The sequence below is a fragment of the Rhincodon typus genome, chromosome 4, assembly GCF_021869965.1.
Source record: "Rhincodon typus isolate 14 chromosome 4, sRhiTyp1.1, whole genome shotgun sequence".
NCBI lineage: Eukaryota > Metazoa > Chordata > Chondrichthyes > Orectolobiformes > Rhincodontidae > Rhincodon > Rhincodon typus.
The window spans coordinates 106,596,740-106,619,601 of NC_063335.1; the positions used below are offsets into that span (position 1 = coordinate 106,596,740).

The 22,862-nt window shown below is 41.8% G+C and overlaps 1 protein-coding gene across 9 annotated transcripts in view; it reads left to right on the top strand.

The window, feature by feature from the left end:
* The window catches only part of LOC109916843 (receptor-type tyrosine-protein phosphatase mu), a 786,238-nt gene that overhangs the window by 622,428 nt on the left and 140,948 nt on the right, over positions 1 to 22,862 (top strand). For all 9 annotated transcript variants that reach the window (XM_048595836.1, XM_048595838.1, XM_048595837.1 and 6 more), the window contains 2 exons: positions 13,566 to 13,717; positions 13,804 to 13,881. In XM_048595836.1, the coding sequence (XP_048451793.1) occupies positions 13,566 to 13,717; positions 13,804 to 13,881 (230 nt within the window). The remainder of the gene's footprint in view (positions 1 to 13,565; positions 13,718 to 13,803; positions 13,882 to 22,862) is intronic.

The following is a 22,862-nucleotide window of genomic DNA, read 5'->3' on the forward strand; positions in this document are numbered from 1 at the left end:
GCAGAAATTAGGCCATTCAGCCCGTCGAGTCTGCTCCATCGTTCAACCATGGCTGATAAGTTCCTCAACCCCATTCTCTCGCTTTTTCCCCGTAACCCTCGATCCCCTTGATAATCAAGAACCTATCTATCTCAGTCTTAAATGTACTCAATGACTTGGCCTCCACAGCCTTCTGTGGCAGTGAATTCCGTAGACTCACCACTCTCTGGCTGAAGAAGTTTCTCCTTATCTCTGTTCTAAAAGGTCTTCCCTTTACTCTAAGGCTGTGCCCTTGGGTCCTAGTCTCTCCTACCAATGGAAGCATTTTCCCAGCATCCACTTTGTCCAGGCCATTCAGTATTCTGTAAGTTTCAATTAGATCCCCCCCCTCATCCTTCTAAACTCCAATGAGTATAGTCCCAGAGTCCTCAAACGTTCCTCATATGTTAAGCTTCTCATTCCTGGGACCATTCTCGTGAACTTCCTCTGAACCCACTCCAGGGCCAGTGCATCCTTCCTGAGACATGGGGCCCAAAATTTCCCAAAATGCAAATAAATCTAGGGCTTTTTGGGAAAGAGGAATTGATGGAAATTCCTCTTTGTGAAAAAGTAGTGCTGATCAAACTAGTGGGATTACAAGCTAATAAATCCCCAGGGCCTGATAATCTTCATCCCAGAGCATTAAAGGGGGTGACCATGGAAATAGTAAAAGTTTTGATTACCATTTCCTGGAATGGTCCCAGCAGACTGGAGGCTGGCAAGTATGACCGCACTCCTTTAAAAAAAGGAGGGAGGATGAAAATAAGGAATTACAGACCAGTTAGCCTAACATCAGCAAAGGGAAAATGCTGGAGTCTGATATAACAGAAGTGATAATAGGACACTTACAAAATACCAACAATATTACACGAAAGCACCGTGGATGTATGGAACCAAGATTGTGTTTGACAAACGTACTGGAGTTTTTTGAGGACCTAACTTGTAGAATAGATGAGGGAGAAGCAGTGAGTGTGATGTAATTTAAATTCCATATTTTTTTTTAAATCTGAAATAAATAGCTAGCCTAATAGCAACCATGTTGATGGTTTTTAAATCCCATTTACTTCACTGGTCTCCTTCAGGAAGGAAAATCTGCCATCTTTATGGCCTGCACATAACTCCAAAACCACAGCAACGTGGTTGACTCTTGAACAAAAACAAAGTTGCTGGAAAAGCTCAGCAGGTCTGGCAGCATCTGTGAAGGAGAAAACAGAGTTAACATTTTGGGTCCGGTGACCCTTCCTCAGAACTGACTCTTGACTGTTCTCTGAGCAATTAAGGATGGGCATCCCAAGAACGAACTAAAAAAAAACTGGACTTGTATCTGCTGGGTTCAGAAGAGTTTAGAGGTGACTTGATTGATCTCTGATCCTCAGAGATCTTCACAAGATGGATGTGGAAAGGTTGTTTCCTTGTGGGAAAATCTAGCACTAGTTTCAAAATAAGTTCTCAACTATTGGAAACTAGATAAGGAGAGATGGTTGTGAGTCTTTTGAACTCTTTTCCTTAAAAGCTGGTGAAAACAGAGTCTTTGAATAGTTTTAAGGCAGAATGAGATAGATTATTGATGAACAAGTGCAGTGGAAGATTATTGAATATAGGCAGGAATATAGAGTAATCGGATAAACCCCGACCTATGGAATGTTGGGCAGGTTTGAGGGGCTCACTGGCCTTCTCCTATTATCTGCTAATTTGTATGTTTGGTGTTATCCGAATAATTTAGAATTTGCAACACATCCCAATATGTTATTTTTCAACAAAGGTGCGATTTTCTGGATGAAATGCTCAATTTGAAACTATTATATCCATGTAAACTGTGACTTTGACAGTGAGACTATTTTTACAAGTGAGTGTGTATATGTGTACATGCACATATGCGTGTATACATTGGGGTGCATGAGGTGAGGAGTATAGGCTTGATGTTAAGACGTTTGACAGAGCAATGGAATCTGCAGCATCATATTCACTGCTTGCTGGTACATAACAATTTTTGGATCTTTTACTTAAAGGTAAATGCTTTTAATCAGAAAACTGTTTGAACAAAGAGAAGATGAGGGATATGCATTATGTTAGTTTTAACTAATGTCTACACTTGGTCAATGGACAGGGATCAGAATTAAGAGCCCCCACTGATTCCCCATTCCTCAAAGCACAGGAGCACTGGAGCAAACCTTACCATCAGTCTGACTAAAGCTAACAAACCACAGGCTGAGCTTGGAGTATTCTTATCTCAAGCCTAGTCCCTGAAGAAGAAAGTGTACTGATGGTAGATAAACTGATGAGGTGCAATTAACCTGTTTCAAGTTTTCCAGCAGTATAATGAAAAATGCTGTGATGGAGGGAGTACTGAATATGTCTTCTCAGTACATCAAGTAAGGTTTAAGGAGACTAAATCTTGTGGTGCAATGAATATTTACCTGCCTTCTGTAAAGAAACATTCTGAATGTTCCAAAATACAAAAATAATATAAATTGCAACAGAATGTAGAGACGAACAAATAGCTATATTTGGCTTAATTTAAGCTCACAGAAAACATTTTGCAAGTATAATCTGTGATCTTGCTTTGTGCATGAAGATACCTTTTTGATGTTGTTCAGTAAAATTTGCCAGGTTCCTTTCATCTCAGACTCCCTTGGTGATTGCAAATTTGAGTAGATTTCAGTGATCAAATCACAAATTTAGCTGGCGTTATGATATACTTCTTACATTAGTATGATGGGGCTTTGGAGGGAGGACAGTTGTTTTATTTCCCTGGAATTTTGGGGGAGGTTATCGTGCTAATTCCATGTAGTTTAGGGACATATTTCACCTAGCTGTTGGGGTTGATGGGTGGTTGGAGGGTGTTGTCAGGCAGACTCCTGATACATGGTACAGCCTGTACTTACTAGTTTAAGGAGATATCCTTTGTTAGCCAATTTGTTTCTTCACTTCTGTTTATTTTGTTCATGAACATATCCTAGGAAAGGAATAAAAACCAATTCTATCTTGACTCACATTGAAAGCACACTCTAATATTATGCTTCGCAGGGAGCATATCATTTCCAGAATTCACACTAGGCTGAAACATTGCATGAGTTTGCAACTGCTTGTTTATTTACAAAAGGCAGATTTTGCAGTGTGGAATGGGACCATTTGGCATGGTCAGAAGTGTGATGCAGTACTCCCCACTTACCTAGATGAGCGCAATTCCAACAACACTCAAGAAGCTTGACATCATTCAGGACAAATGTTTAGCACCACATCTGCAAACACGTTGCACCACCAAAGCTCAGTAGCAGCAACGCGTAATATTTACAAGTTGCACTGCAGAAATTCACTAATTTCCTTAAACAGCACCTTCTGTCTAGAATGTCAAAGGCAGCAGATACATGGGAATACCATCACCTGCAAGTTCCTCTCCAAGCAACTCACTGTATATCGCCATTCCTTCAGTGTCATTGGATCAAAATCCTAGAACGCCATACCTCATGGCGTTGTGGGTCCATCTACGGCTTATGGCCTGCAGTGGTTCAAGAAGGCAGCTCACCACCACCTTCTCAAGGGCAACTCGGGATGGGCAATAAACGTTGGCCCAGCCAGGGATGCCCACATCTTGTGAGTAAATGAATTGTTAAAAATTGACGAAACTTTAGCTAATTATGATTAAGGAGTCACCTTTGATCAGAGATAATCCAACATGGTTCATGGATGAAATGGAAAACCTGCTATAACGATTCTTTTGAGGTTGGCACAGAGGCTGGGCTAGAGTAGTTTACCAACTAGCTCTATATCAGACCAACAATGACAGGGTGCACCGAGCCTGGAAATGCTGAGTATCCCATTCCCCACACTGTAATAAGCACGACATTTACAAAACCAAATAATGAAGCCTAGGAGCTGAGAGCGCTAAGCTGATAACACAAAAAAAAGTCATTTTCAGCACCATCTGCTCTGTTCTGAAGATATTCAAATCCTACTGCCCTTAGAACTCCAAACTGCAGAGGCTATCCACAAACTCTCACCACAAGAGTGAAGCAGATTCAATTATTGTGGAGCTAATGTGTTTTTATTTAATACATAGCCGGAGAAACTTTCTTTTCACAAAGATCAGTGAGGTTAAACCGATTACGCTGCATGCTTATGTGACCAGGCATTTTGATATCAGGTGATAGCTTAGTTTCACCCAAGTGCTGTGGTTAACTATCCAGTTTCCCCAGCATATCAAACTTCCTCATTTATCTTGCTCCATGTTCATCATCGGTTAGTTTTGAAAGACCACAATCGTTTCTGAAGTGCTTGTGTCCTTTCTGAGGGTCTTGTTTTGTGTGTGGACAGAGCTGCTTTTTAAATAACAGGTTAAGGGCAGTTCAGCAACTCTGTTTTGCTTTGTGAATGTGCATCATTAGGATTGACCATGGAGAAGGACTCACCGTGATCCCTCAAATTGCTTTTTCATCAGCAAACCAATTGAAATTTGCGACTTAAGTCTGCAACCGAGCAATCCCCATCCCTCTTCCTCACTCTGTTTTCGATCAACCAAGGAATCATCAGAGTGAAAGAAAAACACAGAGAAATCAGTTGATTCAGATTGTGCCACACTGCTTAACTCCAGGGAATTAATTCTCCCCTCCCACATTTGAGAATAAATAAGATTAAAATTAGAGAAACACCAGTCTGGCTGCCAGTTCACCCAACTTCAATGTGTCCATCTATCTGTATTGATCTTTAACACTCTAACATCTGAGAAGTCTGTCCTAATTAATTGATGCCAGTAAAACAAACAAAACCTAATATTGGTGATAATGGTGACTCTGCACCATTGATCCTCCAAAGGATTTTCACCCAGACTGGCCTATCTTGGCTCTCCTTGATTTCTTGGGTGTTTGCTAAATGTTCCAAATGCACTGATTTCTCTGACCAGCTCCTCCCAAGTATTTCGGTGGTGGTTTTACTCTGCTGCTCTCTACAAAGGCCACCCTGAGTCTCTAAATCTGGCTACTCTGTCAGGGTGCACACTCTACATTCCAACTACTCTCGCACACTCCCTCCCTCACTTTATTACCTATTTTAGGCCAAGACATCCATGTGGAGCTGCTTGTTTGTCTGATACCTTTTTTCAGTTCAGTGCTGCCTCACGTCCTCTTAACTTGAAAGTACAGACGTCTCCCCCTCTCCTTTGCCTGCTCCCACTGTAGGTTTGTCACCAATCAGTTAAGGCCAGCAAACTTACTTGTCGTATTCTCCCTTATCTTCTAGGCTGCACTCCCTTCCCAACAACCTGCTGCCTCCCTATCTAATCTAACCTGAGCCGATTTAATCCCTTCCAACCTCAATTCCTTTGTTCTTCTAGGTCTAAGATTCTGAATTTCTCTTTCACCCTGGAATATTGCAGGAGCTCCCAGGCTTGGCTGTACTGAGCAAAGAGGTGACCTGAGTTAGCTGGATATCAACACTGGGATCAGCCGACCAACTCATTAACAGCTCACCCCCACCCTGCCTACACCCAAACTTCTCAGAATCCTGCCCCCAACTCCAATTCAAATCCATCCTTCCATCTGAATCTTGGCCTCAGTTTCTTCCTCATCCCTTACCATATGCCGACACCTGCCAAATACCCTCTGCTCCACTTCTGGCATATTGACTACCGCTCTCCTCCTCCCCACCTCTTCAGGATCTTGTGTGCTTTCTGTACAAGTGGATCACGTTACCTTTTTTTTATTCATTCACGGGATGAGGGCATTGCTGGTGAGGCAGCATTTATTGCCTAGAGGGCAGTTAAGAGTCGACCACTGTGAGTCTGGAGTCACATGTAGGCCAGACCAGGTAAGGATGACAGTTTCCTTCCCTCAAGGACATTAGTGAACCAGATGGGTTTTTCCTGACAATCAACAATGGATTCACAGTCGTCATTAGACTCTTAATTCCAGATATTTATTGAATTCCAATTCCACCATCTGCCATGGTGGGATTCAAACCTGGGTCCCCAGAATGTTACCTGGGTCTCTGGATTAACAGTCCAGTGATAATACCACTAGGCCATTGCCTCCCCAACATTACTGGTCCACAAAAGTGGTTTACATTATCCGTTAAAGCCAGACAGCAAACCGGTGGTGCCACCACTGGAAGAGTCTATAATAGTTTTAAACTGTCTGGACACACTTCCGGTCACAGCTGACAAAATCGCTAAGTGAGAGAGACAATTTATTGCAGGGGACGAAGTTTGGTGTAGGAACCATGCGAATGGGCCTGTGTGGGTAAAGAGGCACAGTTGATGTGAGGTCAGATCCAGTGATGTATGAAATCCAGTCAGATACGATGGCCCTGAACAAGCACATGGACTATATGAAAGCTGCAAACTCATAAACGGTGCAGGAACAAAACCTATCCACTCCTCAACAACCTTTCCCACTGCTCTGGAACCCAACCGTTGTCCCTCTCCATCAAGCGCTGAAGATACCTCGGATTCTGAGATGAACACAGCAAGTGTCACCACCTCGATGCCTTTGCCACCTGAAGAAGAGAATGGATTTCTTCTGAGATGCTCTGGGCACAAGAGTCGAGCTACTGTGTGTTACACACTGCCTGTGTCAGAGGCAGAGTTGGACGAACCTAACCCAGTGCTGAGTCGGCCCAGGAGGAGCTACAAAAAAAACCAGCCTATGTCCTTGGACCCAGAGGGGGAGGGATGTGGTCAGCCAGGTGGACCTCATAGAATATGAGTCCCATGATTGGGCTGTTGATCTGGTCCAATCAGAGAACCCTGTCTTACACAGAACTGGAGTGTCAGAAGTTCTGCTCATTCTGAGAGCTGGTCCTGGGGGATCTGGATCAGTGTCAAGGACTTTCCACCTGTAAATAAAGGATAACTTGGTGGCGAGATACTGGCCTCTGTGGAGTTATTTCAGTTGGGGAATAAAATGATGAATAAACCCCAAAGAGTCTGAGTTAGCACTGTGGTTTGTCAGCCTAGTAATTTATACACAAAAGCTTGTTTTGAGTGCTGGCACTCTGTTTTTCCCCGCTGAGGAGTTGGAAATATGTTTTCCAGATCATTAATTTAACATAGGAAATTAGTTTGCTGCATTAAACTAAAAATCTAAATTACACCACATAAGATCCTCATGCATCAAGACATTCTGAAGATGACTTACTTAATTGTTTGCTATTACAAGGAATTAAATAATTGTGTGTATCAAAATTCCACATCTTTGCAGTGGACCCAGAATATTAATTCTGCATTTAACTAAAAGAGGTAAATATGAATATTGCCACCGTGGGCGGTAGTAACGTACATTAAAGGCAGCATGATCCAACATAGTAAAATAAAAGAGTTTTCTTAAGTATAAATTATACATCAGTTAAACTATTAGCTTCCTGTTGCTTTTTTACATTAGCTGGCAGTTTCAGACAACAGAAATTATGTACCATATTGAATGTCAATGCCACTTAAATGAATAAATGAGCCTTAGAGTTGCAATCCCATACTGGTTACGTGGAGTCATTCATAATTGTCATTATTTTCACAGACAAAAAAAAATCAAGTGCTGTAGAGGATGGATAGTCCACTTACACTGTTGCAATAGTATTATCTCTTTTTATTGTGATGTCTTTGAAGGACTAAGGTGCGTGGCATTCCGGTCTTTGGAACAAGCAGGCGACAACTAAATAGATCAGTATAAGATTGCTGAGACCTAACTTACACAACAAAAGCCAGGAATGCAGGAGAACGGGACAAGTGAAGAAAGTGTGAGCTCCCACAGGATTGAAATCCTAGGAAGTAGAGCAGGAGCAGGAAACAGTGTGATCACTTCACCATAGAGATGTTGCAGGCAAGTGGAAAAACTTGGGAATGGTCTTTTGGAAGTCGAAGAAATGGAGAAGGAGGTATGAAACAAGTGAAAAGTTATGAAATGAGCAAAGACCAAGGCGATATGAAAGGGGCAAGAAAATATGACACGAGCATGGAGATATGAAAGCAACAAGGAGTTATGGAAAGAAAGATCGTGAGATGATCAGAGAAATTGTTACTTAAGGAAGATAATAACTTGCATGCATTAAGCACTTCACACAAAGTGCTGTTGCAGTGCTATGGAAGACCACTCGCTATTGCATTATGGGAAGGCAATACAGCTGCAGGTTTAAAGAGGGAAGGAATTGACAAATTGCTCAAGCTGACACAGATAGTCACAGCATCATGTATCTCTGGCTGTCAGAGATGTTAATGTCGATGCAATTTTAGACATTGAATTTTACTGGGTTGGAACAGCCCAGAAGCAGTTTTAAAATGGCAGCTGGGACCTGATTTCAGAATTCCCATCACCATTCTCATTTTCAGCAAATTTTTGGCAATTCATAATAAGGTTGCAGGTTTTTGTTTAGCAATGTACTGAAGTATAAATTTGAATGATGGATATCAGTTGTTTATAGGTGTGAATTTGGTCAGTGGGTGTGAGTAGGTCGTAGAGACCTACAGAACAGATAAAAGCCCTTTAGTCCATTGACTGCAATGGTGAAAAAACAAATATCTAACTATTTTAATCCCATTTCCCAGCCCTTGGCCCATAGCCTTGTAAGCTTTGGCCTATTAACTTAGCCACATGCAAAGAGGGACATGATGGAGACTCACCTTGAGCCTTGATCCTCCAAGGTGAGGACTGACAGCTGTAGGTGCATATTGATTTCTTTTTAAAAATTCACAAGTCTCCAGAGGGTCCTGTGGTCTGGAGACAATCCTGTGGTGTCCCTCCTACATTAGCAGCACCCACTTCTCCCCCTGGGTTTCCAGCCACCCACAGGACAGCCTTTCCCCACCCTGATCTGACCTAATCTTTCATGTGGAGGTGAGGGTGGGGCAGAGAGTACGTCTCCCATCAAGCCTTGCCCTGTGTGTATTTGTGCGTTTTGTGTAAGAATCCCTAACAAGAGTTTGTGTACTTAGCTGTGTATCAGCATCCTCATATCCTGTATCATGTAACTTTTCAATCAGTGTATTTGGATTATGTTTAAATATAGGAAAATCAGTCCTGGTTGATAAAGGCTGCTACATCCATGAAAATTTGATTCATGTATGAGAAAGCTTCATTCTAATACCATAGCCAGCAGAATTGTCTTTGATCAACAAACATTACATATTCCGGTCACTCAAAACTATTATAGCAAAAACAACTATAGGAAAATGTAGGTTTTAAATGAATCTTGCAGGTTAGATGCTGTTACTTATTCAAATCTCCTCCCAAATCACTTAGTATTAGAATATGACAAAATATTACATCTACCACTCAATTGCAGCAGAACTAATTTGCTTTGGAAAATGCAGTTGAAGCTTAATATTAAGGAGGTACATAAAAACTGACTTTATCAGTCATCAGTATCTGTTTTTGAGCAGTCAGTGATTCAAAGCGACTTTTCTTTCCAAATCAGAAGGTTGCTTTGATGTACAAATGCACTGGAGAAAAATAGAAATGGATTTTCTGTTGCAAACTGGATCTTAGACAAAATTCTTTGTAGAATGACCCAGAAAGAAATAACTGGTCTAAGTGTAGTTAGCTTATGAAACATAGAAGAAACTTCAACAAAGCAAGTATTAAATGTGGAATTAATCTGCAGGACAATCAAGCTATTCATAGAATCCCTACAGTGTGGAAACAGGCCCTTTGGCCCATCAAGTCCACACCGACCATCCCTTTATAACCCACCTAATCTACACATCCCTGAACGCTATGGGCAATTAAGAAAGGTCAATCTACCTAGCCTGCACATCTTTGGACTGTGGGAGGAAACCGGAGCACCCAGAGGAAATTTACGCAGACACGGGGATAATGTGCAAACTCCACACAGACAGTTGCCCGAGGCTGGAATCAAACCAAGGCCCCTGGCACTGTGAGGCGGCAGTGCTAATCACTGAGCCACCATGCCACACCAGAGTGTGATCAGTCATGCAGGGGTGGGTTTGGAGATGGTTTAGATGGAGCCATATGGCGTGATTGATCCTTCATGGTGCTGACTGGCAAGTTCAGAAGTCTCCGGATGGTTCTGCGGTCTAGAGCCAGTCCCATGGTGTCCGTGTCACAGTGTTCCTTCTATGCCAGCAGCAATGCACCTCACCTTCTGGGTTTCCCGGCCACCCACAGACTCGGATGTACCCATTGGCTGTGCAATCCACCCACTGTTCATTGATGGGATGCAGCTCCTGAAGGATCCATAGAGGTCCACGGCATAAACCAAAGCCCTTCGGCCAATTAATTCTATACCAGTCAAAAACAAGCACCCAACTAAGGTGGCACCGTGGCTCAGTGGTTAGCACTGCTCCTTCACAGTGCCAAGGACCCAGGTTCAATTCCAGGCTCAGGTGACTGCCCATGTGGAGTTTGCCTCTTCTCCCTGTGCCTGTGTTGGTACCCTTTCTCCCACAGTCCAAACATGGGTAGGTTAGGTGGATTGGCCGTGCTATAGTGTCCAATGATGTGCAGGCTGGGTGGATTAGTCATGGGAAATGCAGGGTTGCAAGGATTCGGTGGTTCTGGATGGGATGCTTTTTGGCGAGTCACTGTGGACTTGATGGGCTGATTGGCCTGTTTCCACACTGTAAGGATTCCATAACTATTCTTGGCACATTGTCTTCTATGCCTTGGCCTGTTAACTCAGCTGCCTGTCGAGAGGAACATTGTGCAGTGGGACAGATCTGAGACGTCATTGGAGCAGGACTTGGAAATGCGCCCGGACTGCATTTAAAAATACTTGTCACTAAAATTCCTTCCTCAGACTCTCAAAAAAAGGGCAATGCTTATTGGCAATGAATTGCCAGCTTGTTCTCATTTTGGTTGCTCTCAGGAGGTGAGTGCGGTTGGGCAAGGCAGTGTTTATAGCTGGTCTTGAACTGTACTGAGAAGGTAATTCTGGACCAACTCATTTAACAGTCACAGTCCTTGTGCTGATATTACTCCCACCATGTCATCTGCAAGCTGCATTTTTCATCCCAGAGGTGATCAATCAATTTCTCACTTGAAGATCAAACAGAAGGAGAACAGAGGAGAAACTTCTTAACATTCCTTGGCAGAAAACAGAAACAAAAGAGACTAATCGAAAAACAGAATACTGTGACTGCTGGAAGTCTGAAAGAAAAACTGAAAATGTTGGGAATGTTCAAAAGGGAACCTTAACATTTCAGGTCAATGGCCTCTTGTCAGAGCTGCGAAAAAGAGAGATGTAAATTTTTTTTGAGCAAGGGCAGATGGGACAGGGAGGAAAGAAGGTTTGTGTTGGGGTGAAAGATGAGAAAGACATTGAATGATAAGCAAGTGCTCATCTTGCAAGGCCTTACCCTGTGTCCGAAGGATAGCTGATAAACAGCATAGAGTTATTAACAGGCTTTACATTGCACACATTCAAGGCTCAATGTAATGGCTAAAGAGAAGGCTGCATATACCAGGCAGTAAACCAGATCATCTGCAGTGTTACCCTTTTCAGAAACCTGAATGAATTGCCTTCCATTGCGGGTCCTATGTTTTTCATGGTGAACATCCCCTTCTTCAAGAACTCCTGGGAAATCAAAGAACCGTCAGCAAATCAGTCCCAGAAATGTGACCACAGTCAGTGGGAGAGTCTAGGACCTCAGGGCATAATCTCAGAATAAAGTGTCACACATTTGAGATAGAAATGAAGAGATATTTCTCCTCTCAGAGGGTAGTGAATCTGTGGAATTCGTTATCACCAAGGGCCAGTGAGGTTGGATCATTAAGTATATTCAAGGCTGAGATAGACAGATTTTTAATCAGTAAAGGAATCAAGAATTATGGGCCAAAAGCAGGAAAATGGAGTTGAGTATTATCAGATCAGCTATGATCTCATTAAATGGTGGAGCAGATATGAAGGGTCGAATGGCCTACTTCTGCTCCTATATCTTATGGTCTTGCAGGCTTCAATCAGCCTCTTTGTGGACAAACTACCCTCGACCTCAACCCGCTTCCTGCTCCCAGTCTCCTGTTCCAATCCCCCACCCTCCCCACACCCCTGACGCATCATTCCACCACTCCATCACCACGGCACAGTGGCTTGGTGGTTAGCACTGCTGCCTCACTGTGCCAGAGATCCGGGTTCAGTTACAGCCTTGGGTGACTGCCTGTGCAGAGTTTGCCCGTTCTCCCAGTGTCTGCCTGGGTTTCCAACGGGTGCTTCAGTTTCCTCCCAGAATCTAAAGATGTGCAGGTTAGGCAGACAGGCCATGCTGTATTTCCCATATTGTCCAGAATTGTGTAGTCTAAGTGGATTAGCCATAGAAAATGCAGGGCTGCAGGGATAACGTGGGGGGTTGGTCTGAATGGGATGCTGTTTGGAGGGTTGATGTAGACTTGATGGACCAATTGGCTTGCTTCCACCCTGTAGGGATTCTATGATTCTGTTCTATGATTAGTTACAGCTTCATATGCAGTGGGGTATAAATTCCAGCCATCAATTTAAGTGACTGACTGGAATTATATTAACTCAGGTACAAGCGCAGACATTCACAAACAGAATATTGTGATAATGTCACTGGGCTTGAAATCCAAACTCCTAAATCATGGCAGGTGGCGAAATTTTAGTTCAATCAATAACATGAGAAATTTTTAAAATAATGCTAACCTAATGGCATCCAGGTAACCATTGTTGTTGTTGTAAAACCCATTTGGCTGTGTTCTTCAGAGAAAGAAATCTGTCATGCTTACCTTGTCTGGTCTACATGTGACTCCAGGCCCACAGCAATATGACTGATTCTTAACTGCTTTCAAGGCAACTAGTGATGGCAATAAATGCTAACCTAGCTAATGACACCCACATCCCATGAGCAATTTTTTGAAAAAAACAGTTGCCTTCTGTACCATCGGAATCTTCATTTAGAAATTATTTTATTTATGACAAGTAGACTCAACACTTGGGTCCCTTCTTCTGACTGCGACCTGTGACCTTAGTTTCAGGAAACGCATGTGTGCAGAATCCAGATGAGGACGGGCTTTAGGCATGACTGTGGTTAACAGCAAGTTAACATTCCCAGTCAAAGGTCATATACTGAGCAAAATAGCAATGGGCAACTGTCAGTCAGAGAATCAGAGAAAGTCATCAGGAAAGAAGGACCTGGATAACAAGTAGGGTTTTCAGCTTGGCGGCTGTAAGGCATCATTGCTGAGAGGTAATTTTGCTTGTTCCTGTATAATTCCTTTTGGTACCAGCTTAATGGAAAGAAGAAACATTACTGTAGTCTCTAAGATACACAATGAATAGGTTATATCATGTTAGAAGGGAAGACTGCTGTACACTCATTGGGTATGTTCATTAGCTCCCTTGTTCCTGTAATCTTTTGGATTTAAAGTTGCTTCTCAGAAATACTTTTCAGCATACAGCTCTTTTAGGGATCTGAATTCTAACAGTGTGAGCAATATATTGGACATTAAGCAAATGTAAAGGAATCTCTTTCAGAGTTAGTCAGTAGCTCAGATGACTCCGTCTTAAGAAACAATAGATCCATAATTCAGATGTTTTGTCCATGTTTCATTGAAGAGTTAACTCTGGACTTTATTTCTCTCTCTGCTTTCAAGGAAACTTGCAAAGAAGCGAAAGGATACCCTGAGCAGCACCCGACAGGAGATGACCGTGATGGTAAATTCAATGGACAAGAGTTTTACTGAACAAGGTACTAACTGTGATGAAGCTTTCTCCTTCATGGATACACACAATCTGAATGGGAGAGGTGAGTTCACAAGACCCTCCATCATTTAATGAGACAGTCCCTAAACCCTGTTAATCACTGATACATTCTTTCTCATTTTCTCTTAGCCATGTCCTCACCATCTTCATTTACTGTGAAAACAAATACACTGAAGAGTTCATCTATGCAGAATTCCTACTATCCAGGTAGTTGAGTTGCTTGTTCTTATAATATTGTTTCATCATCCTTCTGAGAGGACATTGTAACTGTAAATTTTATGTTCTATTCTGGGTCATTTGAAGAATAGTTTCTCTTGTAATATGTTGAAAATACAGCTTGTAGGCAGATCAAATGTTCCCGCTCTGGTCACTCTATCATGTTTCAAGTGTTAGTTGAGTCATTGTGGTTACTTTAAGGTAAGCTTTTAAGGCCAGTTAGCTCAGCTGGCTGGATGGCTAGTTTGTGAAGCAGAGCAACAGCATGAGTTCAGTTCCTGCGCTGACTGAGGTTATGATGGACGTCCCAGCTCCCCAACAGTTTTATGTGGAAGTTGTCATGGCCAACAGTGAGGTACAATCAACAAATCCAATACCAAAGCTGCTACCAAGCGTTATTGCATAATCAAGTTGCCAAAGAGTGACACATTATCTGTTTTACAGTTGGGGAGATTGATCATGTTTTAATATATTTATGTCACAGATCTAAAAATTATTTCAAAATAAATTTACAGTTTATCAATTTCACAGATACAGAGCTAGTTGCAAAACCAAAACTTCAGATGTTTCCAAATCATGAGTCACATTAATGCCAAGTCCAACTTTGAACTGTAAATAGTCACAGAAGACATTAAAGCCACTTTGAAAATAACACACTTTACAAAATAAAAATAAGGTAACTACATTATTTAAACAATAAACCACTCCAGTTTTCTGCCCTTCTTTACTGAAGGCACAGACTCATATAGTTCTGTGCTGCTTCCTCCTAGTGACCCCTGTGCAGGTGTGAGTGTTAACGTTGTTCTCCATGTGTGAACATCAGTCGAATGGCTTTCTCACACTTTCACTGAGATCCTCACAAGCGAGCTACATCCCATCCTCACTTGTTGTCCACACCTTCCAACAGGGAAACTGGATAGAAAGCAGGAGCAGAACCTTGGCTGATTCTCTTTATGTCCTCCTTTCTGGACTCCGAGGTCGATTATAAGGCACTTACCATCTTACCAGCTGTGATCATTTTAGAGGCAATTGAACTAGACCTTTCAGATTGGCTCAAACATTATCAAGAGAATGAAAATAGTTTGGCGTTATTTTAAAAACAAGACAGAACAAAAGTGCATTGGGGTTGATTTCAGCTTGGTGTAAGAACAGTTCAGGAGCCCTTTCAGTATTTCTGATAGTTTTAATTTCTACAATTACCACATCCACTTCATACCATCGCACAAAGTCAAGCTCTGGGCCAGTGCATGTTAATGCTTTGGCAGTTGTTAACATCGGGAATTCCTGTTATTGGTCAATGGGAATTTCCCAATCATTTTGGGCCATGTTGGATAGGAAAAATGAACATAATCCTCAGCATACCTTCTTTTTTAAGGGAATTCCAAAAGGTGAAGGTGCCAGAGAAGATGTTAATTCTTCTAAAAACAGCAAGTAGGATTGCTTATATTTCTGAATAGCGGCCTTCACTTTAAACTGCCAGGTTAAATCCTGCTACTTTTCAGAGCTGATAGCTTGAGCACTTGTTTCGCTTCATGTATCCATGAGCAATGAAAGCCTGATTCCGACATACAAGGCTGTTTTGATATTCCCTGCAGCACAAAGATTTGTTTTGATTTCAGCGCTTGCCAAATTCTGCACAAGTAAAAACCTCCAGTTTCATGTATTTCTTCCTACTTGCATATAATGTACTGTGCCGCATCATCCTGTTTAGAATAACACTCTTAAAGCAGTGTTTTGCTGCATGCTGACAACTTGTCCATTAGTATAAGTGCCCTGAGAATAACGATGTCGTTTGCATCTGTGATCACATGCTTCCATGTACAGAAACAGTTACAAATGGCATTAAGCAAATAGTGTGAGTGCTCCTGGGCTCTGCTTTTCTACAGATAATCAGCAGGCAGCATCAAAAAGCACAAAGCAACCTGTTACCATAAATTATCCTTCATTGTAATTGTCCCTCCTCCTCTCCTGAAAGCAATTATTTTTCTTTGGCACTGCAATACAGGACTGCAGACAATTTTTTTGAATCTATATTTATTCTCAGGGGAGTTAAAGCCAGCACTTATTGCCCATACACAGTTATCCATTGAATTCAGCCTGTTGGCCAAAGGGCATTTAAGAGTCTACCATAATTTTGGTTGGGGAGGTGGGGGGGGAGCGGGGGCAAATCGCGCATAAATACTGCAGATTCCCTCTGTTCAGTTGAATGAGATGGAGTTTTATGACAATTGAGCTTTTTCATTGTTATCAATACTTTTCAACACCATGTTTGACGGAAGTAACTGAATCTAAGTTAGCTGTTGGGTTTGGATTTGAACTCGTATTTCCAGTGCATCAATCCAGGAGTCTATATAGCTTGGCCTTTACTTCTGCTGGGTCAACTCAAACAAAGACAATTGGATGGATTTTAGAACACAGGGGAGAGCATCACAAGCAAGTCCAAACCTGCTAACCTCTGGTCGCTGGACAGTGATGAAAAACAGGAACACTGCTTGATTTCTTTCAGTCTTCCCATTTCCAGTATTTCTGAGATCGGTTTCAGTCCTCATTCTGCCACTCTACAGAGAACAGCGTGGACTGTAGCTTAGACACGACCTTGAAACGTCAGTCTCGGAATGAGTATCCACCTACAAATTTAGCCATTGGGACTTAGGAAATGGATGTCACGACCAATATGCACCAACTGTGATATAATGTAAAATGAATGCCTTTCTGATCAATGCTAGAAGACTGAGAATGTGGGGCTGGAGGATGGTGGAGATAGTAGGCTTCATTTACATTGCACCTTTAGCATGAAGCATTGTAATGTGCATCACAAACAAGTAGTAAAACAAAAATTGACACCAACCCTAACTATTAGGACATATGACTAACAGTTTGGTCGAGGATGTATGTTTTAAGCAGCAACTTCTTCAACTCTTCTCCTCCTTCAATTTCCGATTGGAACATGCCACTTTGAACAAGTTTTTAACTGTCTTTCTAATGTTTTGGATCAATGTCAAGTTTTTTTTTCCTGATTATGCTGTTGTCAAGTACTTTAGTATGTTTTACTACTTTAAAGGCTATATTTAAATGCTCCATGTTGTTATCAATATATTTCTTGGTTTTGCCAGGGAATGAAACAGAACTCTGGAATATTTATCCCCATATCTACACTATTACACATTGACCTGTTGCACTTCACAGGAAACAACCCATCTCCCATCTTCACAGCAAGGGAGCTGTTATATCATGACTCCTTAATCCCTCATAAAATAGACTGTAAATCAATAATTCAGGTATTCTTTGGATTTGTCACAAGATGCCATATTGTCAAGTCTGTTATAGGATTTGAAACTCAAGTTAATACAGCTGGAAAGGGATCATGCTTTTCCTTTTGATTTGATTTAACCTACTGCAGATTCCATTTCAGTGACAGGTGTGCAAGGACACCCAGGTTCCTTATATTGTACATCAACATTTCTGAATTTATCTCCATTTAAATAATACTCTGCCATTTTAAGTCAAGGTTTAAGGTAAGTCAAGGGAATTGGTGAAGGGTTTGGGGTTGAAGGAGGTGTAGTCCACTTTAAAGAGAATCTAATCTGTGTATCTAGGGGGCATAGCCTCAAAATAAGGGGGAGCAGATTTAGGACTGAGTTGAGGAGGAACGTTTTCACCCAAAGGGTTGTGAATCTGTGGAATTCCCTGCCCAATGAAGCAGTTGACACTACCTCGTTGAATGTTTTTAACGCAAAGAAAAATAGATTTTTGAACAGTAAAGGAATGAAGGGTTATAGCAAGAGGGCGGGTAAGTGGAGCTGAGAGACTAAGAGATCAGCCATGATCTTATTGAATGGTGGAACAGGTTCGGTCGGCCAGATGGCCTATTCCTGCTCCTAATTATGTTCTTATGTGCTTATGCATCGGGAGGGGGGTTGAAAGGTGGAATCCTTCAGTGAGCCCCAAGGTTTGGAAAGTGGGGTCCTGCTCGTTGCTCAGCACCATCCTGTGCAACAAAGTCTCTCGGCCTTCCCATTTCCAGTTTCAGTACTTCGTTTGTGGCAAAAATAATGTTTGTCATAACTTCCTTGCTTTAGTACGCTAAACCCCAGGATCCCATCCATTTTACTAATTGCTTTTTTAATCTTGAGGGATTTGAATCAATAATTTACCCTCATGTTCTCGCCTTTTTGACCACTGCATTGCTCCACTGATAATGAATTTGGCAGAGAACATGAAGAAGTGTCAGCTTAGGGTGGCCTTATATTATGTTCCTATTGCTCTTTGACCCAGTGCCTATAAAACTCTGCTTGGTTTGACCAGAATGGACTGGGAGAGGAAGAGGCAGCCACATGATGACTTCATTCTTTACCAGTATTTAGCATAGGATCAGGAGTAGGCCATTCAGCTCTGGAGAGTATTGGCTCAGTCTGGACTGAACAGGATGTTTGATCATCGAATACAACAATCTTGGGCACGTGTGGCAAGCCATCAGCGCTCAGTGCACCACTACAGAGCAAGTTCTCCAAATCAAGCAACATTCCTGCTGGCGATAGACATGCCTAGGGAAGTCAAGGTTTACAGGGGACGTTATGACAAGAATTTCTGCATTACCATTAAAATTGGTGCAGTGTAGCTAGTGGAGATAAACTCTGAACAGCCCTCAATGTTTACAGTGAGTTCGTTTCCAGATTAGAACTAAGAGGATTTCCAGTTGTTGCCCACCTATGAGCATCCAGAAGACGAGGGTAGGGGAATCTAAAACTAGAGGGCACAGGTTTAAGGTGAGAGGAGAAAGATTTAAAAGGTTCCTGAGGGGCAACTTTTTTTGCACAGAGGGTGTTGTGTGTATGGAAGTAGCTGCCAGAGGAGGTGGGTACGATTACATTTAAAAAGCATTTGGGCATAATAGGCAGGTTTGAGAGGGATATGGGCCCAATTGTGGTGAAAAGGACTAAATAAGTTTAGGATATCTGTTTGGTGTGTAGAAGTTGAACCAAATGGTCTGTTACCGTGCTATGTAACTCTGTGGTTCTATGACTGTTACATTTTTCAGCATGGTCAAATACTTTAGTATTTTTAGAACTTAAAAGCAACATCAAAACAAAAGAGTAACAGACCATAACACCATAAGAAATAGGAACAGGATTAGGCCAGTTGGCTTCTTGAACCTGCTGTACTATTCAACAGGATCCCAGCTGATTCGATATTCCTCATGTTCATTTTCTTGCTCTTTCACCATGACCCTTGATTTCCCGATGAGAATCTATCCACTTCAGCCTTAAACATACACAAGGACTCTGTCCCTCCCCCCTTGGGTCTCTTGTGACAAGGAGTTCCAAAGACTCTCAACCTTCTGAGAGAAGAAATTCCACCTCATTTCAGTCCTAAATCGGTGCTCCTTTATTCTGAGATGATACCCTGTGGTCCTGGACTCTTTCTTGAGAGGAAACAACCTCTCGGTATTTACTCTGTCAAGCTCCCTCAGAACCTTACGTGTTTTAAAGAGATCACCTGTCATTTTGCTGAAGTCCAATGTGTAGAGTCCCAACCTGTCTTGCTATTTTGGCAGTCCTAGAGGACAGCTGACTTTCTTTGAGTTAAGCAAGTCATCTAAGTAAACATTTGTGTTGTTATTTAGGAACTTTTATTGGATTATTTGTATCTCCATGTGACATTTATGTGATCACCAACATGGATTCATATTACTGATATATATATTACCGCCTGTTCCCTGCAAACTTGCCATTGTGCCTTCATTTCAACCTGTTTGAAGTGTGGTGGAAAGTTGTAGAGTGGTGCCAGAAAGATAAAGTCTACAGGATACAGCTGTGACATACTGAACACAGATGGAAGTACAAGTGAAATGTTACTCTTTCTACAACTGGAATTACCTTCAATTACCAGCAGTACACAAGTGGCTGGAATAATCCAGGCTGTTTGGGTGCAATCTATCTTTCCAGGGTTTCCAATCAACTTGTTAACTGCTCCATAACTTTGCTATGAAAATGTGTTTTATCAACAATGACAGAGCGATGCCTTTAATTTTTAACAGAATCCCTACAGTGTGGAAATAGGCCATTCAGCCCAACAAGTCCACACCAACCTTCTGAAGAGCATCCCACCCAGCCACATCCCCCTTACCCTAGCCCTACATTCCCCATGGCTACTTACCTAATCTAGGCATCCCTGAACACTATGGGTAATTTAACATGGCCAATCCACCTAACATGCACGTTTTTGGATTGTGGGAAGAAACCAGAGCATCCGGCCGACGCAGGGAGAACATGCAAACTCCAAACAGACCATCGCCCAAGGGTGGAATTGAACCCAGGTCCTTGGTGCTGTGAGGCAGCAGTGCTAACCACTGAGCCACCTGTAATGATGATAAGTATGTGTGGAAATTCAAACACAATGGCATTGCATATGGAGAATTCAGACCAAATGGAGTCTCTGAATAAATGCAAGATGAGAGGATGGAGAATAATTGGATGGAGCATTCAGATTCACTTTGTTTTCCACTTTAAAACCATCTAATTATGTCCTCATTTTGATGTCTTCATTTCAAACTTATTATCATTGTCAAGGTAGAAATTTATAATGGAAAAAGATGACAGAAACACAATGTAAGTATTAAATAGCTTGAATGACAGAATAAATTAATGCATTACCATCAAATAACTCCAAATCCTGGTCCATCCGGCAGCTTAATATAGACAAATTCAGCAATGTTCTTATCAGTTTCAAACAGAATGATTCCTGTTGAAATATTGGATTATTATAGGGATTATGATTATCTGATTGTATATTATATTTTGAGAAGCAATAACATCTAAATACTAAGTCTACTCTGTGTTGAGTTTTCTTACATTAGTTTGTCTGGCATTTGGCTGGAAGTGATTTAGTGCCTGCTGGGTGTGGGCTACAGCTAGGGCAGAAAGGAAAGGGGGACAGCAGAGCCTAAAACAGCTTGCCCTTGATTGCTCGCCAATGAATCCTGTACATACCTCTACCTACACATCCAGGCTGGATTCTGCTAAGAACAGAAGGCAAAGGGGCAGAAGTACGCCATTTGGCCAATCAAGTCTGTTCTGCCTTTCAATGAGATCATGACTGATCTGATGATCCTCAACTGCCTTTGCCCATAACTCTTGATTCCCCATACACTCCTTGGGAATAACTTCCCATCCTTAAACATGAGCAACTTTCACTTGGGCAAGAAACTAGGGTACAGCAAGTATCAGTCAAACACACAGGAAGAAGATTCATAAGCGGACGACTCATCAAAGACTGTTGAACTTTTAACTTATTTCTTTATTTTCCTAGTTTAAACTGTGAAAGACTTTAATGTAAACTGTTACCTATTTCTTTATTTTTCTACTATTCTATGAGGTAATGCTTAACTTTTTAACTCTCATATCTCTCACTACTTTGTATCTAAGCTTTTTTTTGTACCTTGGTACCTAAGATGGCACCATGTGTGGTGACACTATACACTTTTCACTGTACTCCTGTACTTGAGTACACATGACAATAACATCTAAAACCTAAATCTAAAAGATTCAGTCAAGAGGAGGGGAGGAAATTGGAGGGATGAACTGAAAAAGCAATGGAACATCTTTGGCATCATCACAGAGTAGAAGGGAGGATTTTGATAGAATTGGAGCACTGTAAGAAATACAGAACTACTTATTATTTGAAAGATTGTTGTAAGAGTGTAACAATATGATTTCATTTATTATTGCAATAAGCAGCTTTTGTAGAGGCTAGGAATACTGCAGCAACAGACTCACTTCCTGACTCCCCAAAGCCTGCCAATCGTCTATAAGGCTCAAGCGAGGAGTATAATGCAATCCTCTCCACTCAGTTCTAACAACACTCAAGAAGCTTCACACCATCCAAGACAAAGCTGCCCACTTGATTGGCGCCTCATCCACAAATACCCACTCCCTCCACCACTCAGTTGCAGCAGTGTGTACCATCTACAAGATCTATTGCAGAAATTCACAAAGGCTTCTAATATAGCACTCTCCAAACCCACCACCACTTCCTTGCAGAAGACAAGGGCAGCAGATATGTGGGAACACCACCACCTGCAAGTTCCCCTTCAAGCCACTCACCATTCTGACTGGGAGATACATTGCTGTTCTTTCAATGTTGCTGGGTGAAGATCCTGGAAATCCCTCCACACCAGGATTGTGGATGTACCTACAGCGCATGGACTACAGTGGTTCAAGAGGGCAGCTCTCCACCACTATCTCAAGGGCATCTAGGGGTGGGCAATAAATATTGGTCCTGCCAGAGACACGAGGGCATAAAGGATCCTTTTAGAATTGTGTTAACACCATTAGTTCAGCTGGCCATAAAAGATGCCTTGGCATGATTTAAAAAGTGCTTATGTTACTTTTATGGTTACATAGCAGAGACCCAAACTAACAATCTAGAAAATTGGCACTTGGCAGAGTTTGGCAGCTGGTTGCAAAATTCCATTTGGTTCGCCAATATCCTATAGGGAAGGAAATCAGCATCCTTAAGCAGTATGGTCTGTATTGGACTCCAGACCCACAATAAAGTTGTTGAATCTTAACTTCTCTTGCAAATGGCCTAGCAAAACCCTGTGTTGTATCTAACAATTATGGAAATGTCTAATAATGATAAAACCAAACTGACTACTCAGTTCTGACCTCAGAGCTCTCACTATCACTGGTTCAACATTGTGGACCTCCCTCCCTCACATTGCGTGTATATCTGTTCATATGAACTGCAACAGTTCAAGAAGGTATCTCAGCACCACCTTCTTGAGGGCAGCTAGGGATGGGTGATCAATTCTGGCCTTACCAACATTCCATGAATCATTAGAAAAATGAAAAGAGTAGGTTTTTCTCCCAGAGTCCAGGTCAACATATCAACAATTGACTGATTATTTTTTTCTCTGTTGCCATTCGAAAACCTTTGAATTAAGTTACAAAACAGCAAATCAACTGCAATTC